The sequence below is a fragment of the Sinocyclocheilus anshuiensis genome, unplaced genomic scaffold, assembly GCF_001515605.1.
Source record: "Sinocyclocheilus anshuiensis isolate Anshui unplaced genomic scaffold, SAMN03320099.WGS_v1.1 scaffold983, whole genome shotgun sequence".
In the NCBI taxonomy this organism is placed as follows: domain Eukaryota; kingdom Metazoa; phylum Chordata; class Actinopteri; order Cypriniformes; family Cyprinidae; genus Sinocyclocheilus; species Sinocyclocheilus anshuiensis.
The window spans coordinates 1,138,021-1,150,756 of NW_015546086.1; the positions used below are offsets into that span (position 1 = coordinate 1,138,021).

At 37.7% G+C, this 12,736-nt stretch overlaps 1 protein-coding gene across 2 annotated transcripts in view; it reads right to left on the minus strand.

Moving 5' to 3' along the window:
* Positions 1-12,736, minus strand: part of LOC107700062 (single-stranded DNA-binding protein 2-like) — a 30,706-nt gene extending 17,970 nt beyond the window's left edge. For both annotated transcript variants that reach the window (XM_016501572.1, XM_016501571.1), the window contains exons 1-4: positions 12,551-12,736; positions 5,001-5,073; positions 3,058-3,119; positions 1,017-1,101 (exon numbers count right to left, since the gene is read on the minus strand). In XM_016501572.1, the coding sequence (XP_016357058.1) occupies positions 1,017-1,101; positions 3,058-3,119; positions 5,001-5,073; positions 12,551-12,603 (273 nt within the window). In that variant the 5' untranslated portion in view covers positions 12,604-12,736. The remainder of the gene's footprint in view (positions 1-1,016; positions 1,102-3,057; positions 3,120-5,000; positions 5,074-12,550) is intronic.

Below are 12,736 nucleotides of genomic sequence, written 5' to 3' on the forward strand. Positions count from 1 at the left end.
TAGAAAACGAAGCGTTTGAGAGAGGCGGGGCATAGAGGACCTACAATAATGTACAGTATTTGAAAAATAATGTGTTTTTGGAACATTAAAGCATGTCAACATATTCTGTTACACCAAATACACAAAATAATGATCTTTAAAAAAGCATCATATGACCCCTTTAAGATGAAAATACCTCTGGAAATATGACTGACGGCTTATACTTTAATGAAATTTGCTAAACACAATGTAGCCACGACCATAGATCGCTTTAAAGTATTTTTTGATTTAACGACATGCCTTTAAATTAACATTTCATGCATGAATGAGAATCAGTGTGGCACTTCACATGATTGAAGCATGACCTGAAAGCAGAGGTTTTTACTGTAATGAGCTGTGGCTGGTTAGCATTTAATCTTGGTGATTCTGGTTGTGAGGTCTATATAATTTGTGGCAGACAAACAGGTACCTAACTTGTAGGTGGAGTCGTGGTTTTAATCAAGGATTTTGAGGAACTGTGAGGCTATTATGTTGAGTTTGACCTAATCCAAATGGGTCAATATTTCTTGTAGACAAACCTTTAATTTAATCACACTCTGTTGCTCACTCATATGCTTTCCTATTGCTTCCCCTCTCTCTCTCTCTTTCATACTCAGAATAGGTCAAGGTGTCCCCCTCCCTCTATGTATATGACATCATTGCTAATGCCTCTAGCGCAGACCACTAATTTATCATCCTTCCCTCTTTCCATTCCCCTCCTGCTCACCTTATCTCTCCTTCTATGAGCTGTACACTCACTCACAATTATCCTGCAAGGTTTCTGCAGAGACTAGCTGTAACTGCTGTTCTGCAGGTCAGTGGTTTCATACTGGTTTTGTTTATAGTACAAAACACTAAAATGTATTCATTGGTTTATTAGTGGTTTTAATGTCTCCTTAATTTGTCTTTAAAAACTGGTTTCATGCTTTCAGCAGCCAATAAAAACGTGGTTACTGCACAAAATCATGGTTATCAAGTGAACACATATTTATACTCACGTAGTCATGCAAAGCTTTGGCTTCACTTGAATGCTCACATGTTTCTCTCCTCTCAGGAGCAGCACAGTAGAGGTCCCAGAAAACACTGCAATAAAAGATGTACAATATAATATAAAAAGGACTGTTACTGCAGTCTCAGAATGAATATCTTCAGTTAATTACAGCCCTATTAGGATGGGATTAGTTTTCCCTGAGAAAATGTTTGTTTCACAAATGAATTTTGATATTTTTATACCATCAGAATCAAAAATGACTGTTTTTGCACTAACTTCGTAAAAAATTATAGAGCATCTAATATAACTAACTCGGGGTTCCTCTGTTTCTGGGTTCCTCTGGTGTTCCCTTGGGTTTTTTTTTTTAAATAAACTAAATTTTATTCAGCAAAAATGCATTAAATTGATAAAAAATGATCAAACATTTTGTGTTGCACATATCCAGACAACATGATCTCCCATAATGTACATATCCAGAATATAAAAACCTTAGTATTAAAGGGTCCTATTAAGTTTTTTTTTTACATTACATTTTCATTTTAATTTAGTACTGGCTTAAAGGTGCAGTAGGACATCTTGGTAAATGCTAACTTTAGCCTGATAGCACTAAAAGTAAACATCCCACCCTCCCTGCAAATCGCCGTCCAAAGCCATGCCTCCTGAACGTATGAACGCACACAGACCAGACGACCAGAGACAACATTACTACAATACATCATGTGTCATTCACCGGTGAGAAAACTTTATAGTACAGTTAGTAACAGTACTACAATACCCTGTCTGCGCGAACAGGGTGCGCAGAGGTATGCAAATACATATGTTAACAGGCAGGTAGGAAAACCCACAGATATGTATAGGTAGATGCCTCATTTGACAGCTCCAAGCATGTAGACGCGTCTGCCAATCTTGCAACGGTCAACTTGAGGTCATTCACCATAATAAGCAATGAATATTCGAAGATGCCACAATCCTGTAGAGTCGATGGTTGTAAAAACCGCCGGAACCTAGATATGTAAGGATTGTGGCATCTTCGAATATTCATTAATTATTATGGTGAATGATGTCAAGTTGGCCCCTTCAATATGGCGTTAATGAGGTATCTACGTATACATATCTATGGGACCGAACATTTTGATTGGACGAACATTTCTTGGTCCTTCGCCTTCCACAGAATATATAAATACATATAATTACATTTAGACCACTTAACTTAATGATTAATAATCACCTATTGCACCTTTCATTTCAGTTTACTTTTGTTGCTGTTTGTGCATGAAAAAGATCTGCAACGTTACAAAGCACAAAGTCCATTCTAAATAGAGTTTTTCTTTATATCAGCTCTGTTTCTGAACTCCCTCAAATTACTCAATTACAGTCCTCAGTTTTATTCTGGGAACATACACGTTTAAATAATACCCCCCACCCCCACAGCATAAGCAAATTTCACAAATTTCACAAATTTTTGACCATTTCACAGATATAATATACTGATACACATTCAGCTTTTTATATTCCCAGACCGTGAGCTGTTTTTGACACAATAACCAAAGAGATGATGATAACCAAAAACAAACAAATGTTTTGTTTGTCGTTGCCGTAGTAACCAAGGCAGGAGCAGTAAAGGATTCATCCTCTTTCCAGAAAGAAGCAGCTCATTTGCAGGATCCTTTGGAAGGTATTATTATTTTTAGTCCTTTTACCGTGTGCTCTTCTTTCCTTCTAGTATGCATTGTTCTGATGCTGCAGAGGCGTTATGATGTGACAAAAACTTAAGTCATTTTCTGAGCGTGGTTTCAATAAAAGCTGTTTTTGGACTAACAAGGAAGTTTTGAGCTCTGAAACTTACAGAATGTTTTTTTATAGTGCAATTAACTCTTACATGTCAAAAGATCAAGGAAAATTTGAAGGAAAATTCGTGACACTTTAACTCGAGATCCCATGAATCCATCATTCCTATCTTAATAATTATAACTCAAACATTTTTAGCACACTAATCCCGTCCAAATAGTGCTAAAGAAACTTTTGCATTTTCTAGCACAGTTTCTTACCACCACCATGAGTGTAAGAACCCTGGCGGCTCTCCTAATGTTATGTTCTTCTCCCATCGGATCTGCCAAGTTAAACAGAGAACAAAGGAAGAGTTATAAAGATTCAGTGACAAGTCGACCTGTGCTCCCTTTGTGATTTAAACATCATTAAGGGCAAATTCTGCCATGGAGAGCTGAACTTTCAGTCAAACATGGTGCCCAGAATAAATCTGAGACATAAAACTGTTACTTGGCATCTGTTTGAAACAGTCTCAGTGTGACTCAGTCTATGACCTCATTAATAAAAATTATATTAACCAATTGACACTTCACTAAGCTCTGCCCTCTATGGCAGAATACGTCATCGAAAAGAATTGAAGATTTTAAGACACTATGGTGTCATGTTTTCAGTTTGTTTGTTCATGTTTAGGTTTGTTTTCGATCAGTTGCCGTGTCTTGTTTTCTGTGTAAGGCCTGGGACACACTAGACAATTTTCAAATCTTAACCAATTTTAATACCATGGGAGACCACAGACATGAAGACAATTATGTAGAAGCATGCAACATCTGGTAGGTGACGCTAGCTCGCTCTCATTGGCTATCGCGGGTATCACGTCAAAGGCAGCCCGATCAAGAGTCGTAAATATCAAATATGATTTGAGATTGGGGACACTCTGTCTCGATCAGGAGCAGTTAAATAATCATAATGACACCACACAATAGAGGATTTTTTTGGAAAACCCATTATTATATTGTTGGATAATTTCTGGAAAACAGTCTTCAATACTATCAAAAAACAGGAAATCCACAGATTTGAAAATACAGTATAGTAAATGCTTCTCTGATAATATGGCGGATGGCAACAGTTTCTAAGGTAGGAACAGGCTGTGATCAATAAAAGGCTGTGTTTAGCGAAGGTTAGTTATCACTAAACCTTCTGCACACCCCTCTCCATTCTCATCCTTAACTCTTTATCAATAGACTAAACAGGAACAGAAAACACCATCAGTCTTGATGAGATCATCAGTTTCAGTCACTGGCCATGTGAGATGGGTTTACCGACATTAAAGCGCTGACGACAGCCACCATAAACAACATGGGTGTGCCCAAAATTATCTAAATACATTGCTGTGAAAGCGACGGCTATTTTTGGGATCAAGTCCAGCGTCAACTGGTTACATGAGCAGGGTGGCAAAAGACAGGAGTCGCAAAGGAAACCGGCCACAATGGACGGGGTGGCTGGCTTAGTCACAGAGACTGGTCTGAGTCACAGAGACAGCAGTGTCTGGCTTGTTGATGTTCACTTCTGAGTGGTGGGTCAGCCTTTGTGTTTTTACCTCTGTGATTGTGCCAGCCTCTTTCTCTGTCATTCCTCCTCTCTCTTTGCTCTGTTCCAGTATTTATCTGATCTTATTCCTCTGTCATTCGCAAATATTTACTTGACTCAAGAGCTACAGCACTCATCTGCATCTGCATTTACTCAGTTGTATCTTGTCAGTGATCATGTCATCAGCAAGTGAGCTGTTGTGGACAAAGATATAAACATCTCTTCCCCAAACACAGCTTGAGAGGATGACAAGCCATTAACATTGAGTGTCTCTGATACAGACCCTTCAGAAGGAAGTTAAAACATATTGCTTGCTGTCTGATGAATTGTGGCTGCAGTGCAAACAGGTCTCATTGTCCACTCTGTGTACTGGGAATAAAACTTCTTGTTGAAGATAAACCACATTAATTTAAAGAGCAGAGCAAGTAAACACTTTGTTCTATGAAAATCCGTGTAAATAAACTTACAGACCATCTCCATGAGATTGCCATTAAGCAAACAGCCTTGATCAGACAACAGTGAGGGTTTCATGTAAATATTATATCCTAAAACTACAGCATCTTAGATTAGTGTTTAGAAGCATTTTAGTGACAGTCATAGAGGTCTTAGTGAAAATGCAAAAAGGTAGTTCACCTACCTCTGACAGGAAGGTCTGTGCTGATTTCTGAGCTCCCACATGTAGCAGATATTCGTACACATACAGAGCTAACCTGCAAAGAGATACGGAAACCACCTTTATAATAGCATTATATATACATACATATATATATATATATGAGAGCAGGGTGATTTGAGCCTACGGGGAAGTTGAGCCACCCCTTCTTTCTAGACAACCTTAATGCAGCGTCTTGAGCCACAGGTAAGGAAACTCCCTGGATGAACGGCCATTCCATCACAAGGCTCACACATATGTTTTAAGAAGTCATTTTTATTGAATTTCTCTTCCTTTGATCCTTTATTTTAATTCAGCATAATCAGTGGCACAGTTTAACTCCATGTGGCTAAACTTACCCTCTCCCTAGGCTTAATTTACCTCTCACTGGGGGCAAGTTGAGCCAAGAGACCTTTTTTTTTGGAAAGCCATATTTTGAAAGCAGTTTATTTTAGACCTTCTTAAAATGGTTCATGAGGAACAATTATCACGGCCTCTCTGAAATGGCAAACTTCTGGAATTCATTCTCATATTGTTCTTTCTTTGGTGAGACACATCTCCAAAGATGACAAAAATCACCAAAAAATAATAATATCCATGCAATATGAAGTAAACTCACCTGAAGCCATTTCATAGGTTTGTGAGAGAAAAAGACTGACATTTAAGTTAATCCACCAAATCTGAAAATGTTCAGAACTGCATGTGCATTTCCAATGTTGGACAAATGAGATTTGAGTGTTACAGCAGAGACAAAGATTTTCATTGAATAATGACTTGAATTTTAATCTGTTCCACATTATTATATGGCTTTAGAAGAATAGTCATACACAGACTCAGGGTACTTTATGGTGCTTTTTGTCATTTTTAGCCCCTGGTCACCATTCACTTTCATTAAAAGGGGAAGTTGTGGCCTAACGGTTAGAGAGTCGGACTCATAACCCAAAGGTTGTGGGTTCGAGTCTCGTACCGGCAGGGATTGTAGGTGGGGGGGAGTGAATGTACAGTGCTCTCTCCCACCTTCAATACCATGACTGAGGTGCCCTTGAGCAAGGCACCGATCCCCCAACTGCTCCCCGGGCGCCGCAGCATAAATGGCTGCCCACTGCTCTGGGTGTGTGTTCACGGTTTGTGTGTGTTCACTGCTGTGTGTGTGCACTTTGGATGGGTAAATGCAGAGCACTAATTCTGAGTATGGGTCACCATACTTGGCCACATGTCACGTCACTTTCACTTTTAAAAGGAGGGGGGGTGGGATGCACTTCAATTAAAATGATTTTAATTTAATTGAAAATAATTTTCAATTAAAGGGATGCACTATCCCTTTAATTGAAACCATGTCTTTATGGTCTATCTGTGTATCCTCACATATAGTTAAGATACCCATAGGTGATTTTAATAAAGCAACTCAAATGAGTCCCAGTTTGGAGATCATCATCAAGACAAACTTTAGGCAAACATTGGGTTCACTGAGAGCTCAGTTCTCCATTACTCTTCAGTTCACCATTTCACTTTCACTTTACAGTCTGAAATGGATATTTTCAATAGTTTCATATCTTTGCCATGATGTTTGATTTTTTTTTTATACTGGTAAAAAGTCCATATAGTAAAGCACATGATTTTTTGAATCTTTTGAGTATCCTCCATAAATGTGTGAGTGAACCTGAGTCAGCACTGTTCAGCGGCATCCTATTAAATTTTATGATTTCAGAGAGACAAAATATTAAATTTTATCACATGCAGACAAAATATTCACTCTCCTGCTTATTTCTGTAGAAACAACACTCAATGCACTGAACAACCTCCAAATATTCAGAGAATGCATATACACTCAAACAAAACAAAAATAAGTAAAATATATGAAGAACATTAACCGCAGTGTAGAAGACCGTGTTTGTACAAGAGAAGAAAGGGCTGAAGTGGAATAATGACAGAGGAGTGTAGGAACATTGGCAAACCAAGATCAAACACAAGAGAGATTGAGGGAGGAGATCTGGAGGTTGGAGGAATGACGGGGGCCCTGAGCTCCTGAGAATCAATCCTCCTGAGATTTTCAGCAAACTTTCATATTCTAATGACAAAGAATAGAAAAGAGATGGAGAGACCAGGAACTTTTCAGCTGTGCCCTCTTTTTCCACAAATGAGCAAAATCCAAAATCTTACGACTAGAAGGGAAAAGAAACCAGGTTTCAAGAGTCACAGGGATACTTCACAAGTTTTAGGATGAACTAAATTTTTATATTTTCCTGCTATACAGTGTTGTTGATGACTGCCAGGGTACTGTTATTGGTCGTTAGGGTGTTCTTCATGATTGCTTACTGCTCATTGCCAAAAAGGCTTCCTCCTCCAAAGTCTATATAGAATTTTTTCACTCCTTTTATTACCTGCCAGATGAAAATCACTTAGCCAGGTATATATCGCTGAGACCAGGAACTTTTCAGCTGTGCTCTTTTTCCACAAATGAGCAAAATCCAAAATCTTCCGACTAGAAGGGAAAAGAAACCAGGTTTCAAGAGTCACAGGGATACTTCACCAGTTTTAGGATGAACTAAATTTTTATATTTTCCTGCTATACAGTGTTGTTGATGACTGCCAGGGTACTGTTATTGGTCGTTAGGGTGTTCTTCATGATTGCTTACTGCTCATTGCCAAAAGGGCTTCGTCCTCCAAAGTCTATATAGAATTTTTTCACTCCTTTTATTACCTGCCAGATGAAAATCACTTAGCCAGGTATATATCGCTATGAAAATTGACAGCACTCCTCAACAAGCCACACAATTTGAGCTATTATTCATATAATATAGTGTGGTTAAGTTGCATGATGAAGTTTAATTTCAGTATGGGCAGTGATCATGCCTGCTTTAGCTAACATGATTAATTAAAGAAATATAACAATAGGAAATGTAACAACCAACAAACAATTTGAAATTTGAAACAGTAATAAAATAACATAAAACAACAACAACAAAAAAAAAAAAAAATATATACGTCATTGTTTATATGTAAAATGAAAATACAAATAACCACTGTTTAAGACAGTTTTCAGAAGCTAATTTTGGTCCATTGATCAAAACATTAATTAACACACACACATAAACCTGAATAAATAACTTTCACAACTACATATGCACTTATTTTGTGCAATAAAATGACCAGGTAAATCAAATAATAACATGATATAATAATTGCTCACTACAACTCAAGATACTAGATATATAATCAATATGAGAAATGGTATAAAGAGATAATAATGACAGAAGAGAAGAGAGGTGAGATGGGCACATAGTCTCAGTGCGTGTCGTTAACCTCATGCTGTGCCCTCATCCCATCAACACAGCGCTCTTCCCTGCTCTGCAGATGAACTGACAACATTCTCATTGGTTGCCATACACTCGCTACATGCAGACAGACTCATTTCCCAAGAGACATTAGAGAGCGGGGAGTAATGGAGTTTGAGGGTGATCCTGTCTGTGTATGTGTGTTTGCATATTTGGAACAAATATGTCTATGGGTATGTTTTTGACACATTAGGTGCAGTGAAAGAGAACAGAGGATGAACACAGAAAGACAAATATAGATGGGTAGAAGAGGAGAGACAGGAAAGCAGGAACTCATAAATGATTAATGATGAGAGCTGAAGAGGAGGAGGGAGAGTGAGTGACATGAGGACAACAGAAAAAAAAAATGTTTGCAACCATAATTTGTAAAATAGCTGACAGATTACAAGCTGATTTTATTCAACAAAACAATGTCCATGAGCCTAACATCTTTACATCTTTGACTAATCCTTTGAAAATGTATGCCTGTACATGTATGACCTTTTATGTGTGGCCAGTAGACTATAGAGGAATGCAAGAATGCATATTATGAGATTTAAGGTATAATACATTATACATACACATTACCTTACTCAAAATTCTGGGGGCAGTAAGATATTTCAATATTTTTTAAAGAAGTTTCTTATGCTCACCAAGGATGCATTTATTTGATACAAAAAAATACAGTACAAGCAGTAATATTTTTTTTTACTATTTTTAAACTTTTTTTTTTTCTTACTAACCCCAAACTTTTTAATGGTTGTGTGTAAATATTAAATAAGTAAATAGTATAAAGTAAATTTATTTCTAATCATGCAAATCATGTTCATGGCTGAATTTCTTATTATTGGTTAAAACTGTGTGCAAAAATGTTGTCAGTTGAAAAAAAAAATCTGTCTGTTCGGAAGGACATGTTAAAAAAACAGGGCTTCTGCTTAGCCTTTGGATTAAAGCTGGTGAAATGGAGCTATGAAAAAACAATTTTAGAGGGCAAAAGGCCATCTAGGTACAGTAAGTCTAAGGAATGAAACTCATATCCTGTGTGGACAGGACAATGCTACATTCCTCAGCCTACTGGGCCCAAGTTCTTCTGCTCTACTATGTTAATATGGATGTGGCTTGCTTTCTTATTTATCATAAACTGTCAGTAAAACTGAACATAGAAATAATTTTACAGAAACTAGAAACAAGGCAAAAATACAACATAGCTTATAAGTGCATGTGTTTAATGTTGTTAAAGATATCAAGAAATGGTGTTTGGCTTGAGCAGGCATGTAGATGGTAAAAAAATATGAACACACGAATGAAAACCAGGAGTTTGAGGTTTAGTCCAAAGCATGCTGCACAACACCTCGAGAAACAATGCCTTTCTCCACGACAACAGGAAATGCCAGCTTATCTTGTCGATGAAAGCGGGGAGAAAATGTGCAGCTCTGGAAAAGCACTCACAACATTCAAGCTTACCAGAAGTCCAGTTTACAAATACAAGAGAAACAGACCAAACTGACAATAATGCAGAAACCACTTAACTTTGTTGGATTTCAAACAGGTGACATGGGAAAACTAAAGGACCATGCAGACTGTGTGTGTGTGTGTGTGTGTGTGTGTGTGTGTGTGTGTCTGTGTGTGAGATAGATGAAAAAAGGAAAGCTGTATAAATACACAGGCTAAAAAGAGAGAGAGAAAGACTCCTAGCCGGTTTCTAAGCCATGCCGTCACGCTTGCTTAACCTTGCAGTAGGGCCGGTGTGATGCAGCTTGCATATCAATGATGGAGAGAAATATCAGAAGCCAACCACTCTGCGGGAAAACTGTTCCAGCAGCAGGCACGACAACACCAGTCATTCACTTACATACTGAATACAACTGCAGAACAGAGAAATTATATTACATTAGAAAATACAAAGAGAACATATTTTTGAAAATCACCTTTCGGGAACTTTATAAGAACATAAAAGCATTTAGTGACACAAAAGTGAATACATGAACTAACAAAATGCTTGAACGGAATGTCACTTTGGATAAAAGCGTTCGCCAAATGCATAAATGCATTTTTTTATCTTTATGACAGCTGAACTATTTATTTGATTTCTATAGAAAAAATAAAACTCCATGCTGATTTTGTTTCATAATTTTGTTTTGGTAGCTCAAAGTGAGGAATATTCCACATACGTGTTCCCACATGAAGCTGTGGAGAAGAAAAGAAACTTCAGGCATCCTAGATAAACATCTTATTGTACATTTTCCACTGAGCTAAAAGCTGTTAGAAGACATGTTGTGACAGATGTTTTCTTTAGTAGACGGTTTGCATGTCTTTGATTTGAATAGCTCAGATCACTTACATCAGCAAGGGTCAGATTTAAACCATGTATTATGTTACAGTTAGTTCCATGCAAGCTGGCATTTTATTTACTCATCAAAGCCAAATTTTACTCACTTTTGGCATTTGGCAAATGTTCATTTAGGACCCATATGTATGTATATGTAGCAAAACCCTAAAACACACAGACAGTTATTAAGAATACTTACAGCGACTTATTGCTACTTACAGGATAGTTTTAATCACCTTCCTGACAATGATGAAGAAATGTGACTCCTCAAACTGAGATCAGCCAACAAACCATTGACTACAGGGTGAGCTTATCAATGTTTGGTGATCTTTAGAACAGAAGAGGAACTTCTAAGTTAAGAGGGTGCTTAAAGGGATAGTTCACCCAAAAATGCTAATTAGCCCATTATTTACTCACCCTCAAGCCATCCTAGGCGTATATGACTTCCTTCTTTCAGATGAATCCAATCAGACTTATATTAAAAATAGTCTTTGATCTTCCAAGCTGTTTAATGGCAGTCAGTGGGTGTTGCAGTTCATCAGTCCAAAAGAAGTTAAATAAAGCGCATCCACTGTTGTTTTGTTTTGATCTCTCCCCTGCGCTTCCGTGCTTGTCACTTCTGAGCGGCGCATGCGCAACGCCGACGTCCTACGCCATCTGCCCGGAGCTGCTTCCGTGTACAACAGTGAGCGCAAGCTAGATTCAATTGATTATTATGTTTTGAATATGGTTATTTTTCTTACAAAAACGCATCGATTCGCTACAGGAGGACTTTTGTTCACCCCCCGGAACCGTGTGAGGCACTTTTTATTATGGATGGATGCGCTTTATTTCACTTCTTTTGGACTGATGAACTGCAACACCTGCTGACTGCCATTAAACAGCTTGGAAGATCAAAGACAATTTTTTATATAACTCCGACTGGATTCATCTGAAAGAAGAAAGTCATATACGCCTTGAGGGTGAGTAATTCATGGGCTAATTTTCATTATTTGGGTGAACTAACCCTTTAAGATCGCTATTCAATATACAAGGTTTGCTTTGACTATAATTCACGTTTCTTTTTTTCCCTTTTTTTAAATCCAGTTATATTATTCAACTTCTAAACTGTACTTACATAGAATGTTTTCATCTCATTTGAATGAAAAAAAAAAATTATAAAAACATTTTTTATTAAAAAAATACTAAGTGCACCTTAAGAAAAACTATAACATCATAAAACTATTGAAGTGGTGAGCAAAAAGAGGATAACCTTTAAACAGATATTGAAAATATAAAATAAATGGTCAAAGCATCAAAAACAAAACAAAAAATATTTAGAAATTCATATGCATTTAAGCATAAAATCTTGATTTTGAGAATAAAGTTGTCCAAACTATTTTGTCAACCGCCCTATTACTGTGAAATGGTTTGAACATCCTTATGATTAAAGCTTAAAACACCTTCAGGCTCAGAACAACATAACACAACAAGCTTGTTTTGTTTAGCGATCAGTCAAAACGTCTAAGACAAGGAAAAACAGCCAACAGACATTAAGATGGAGAGCTGGTAATGTCACTCAATGTAAAATCATAAAACACTGAGTTACAAAGGGACAAGGAAGCAAACTATCTGAGTTAGTTAATTACGTGCTGTTAAAGAAAGATTCTGCCCTTGACTGCTCAAGAACGATGGAGGATACTAAATTATTATTGATAATCATACTACATGACCACACGATTCACTGAGTGATCTAATAATATTTCTCATAATGCAGAAAGCACGTAACTTGAGGAGCGAAGCATACAGTAGTACATGCGACAGCAGCTGTCTTACTGTGTGTGTGTGTGTGTGCGCGACTGCAGATGTGATCGCGAGAATTCCTCCTCCACCTCCTGATCAATATAACTTACTTTTCTCGGGCTTGACTATCCGATGGCACGCTGTTCTTGCCTTTGGCGTACATGCTTGCACAGACGCGACTGTCACGCACCTGTCAACCCATCACAGCCTCTGTCGAAACAATCTCGTCACCATAGCGACTCTGTCAGCTCCTCACCATTGGATGGACCGCGATGAACAGGCGCCCTCTCTCTTCT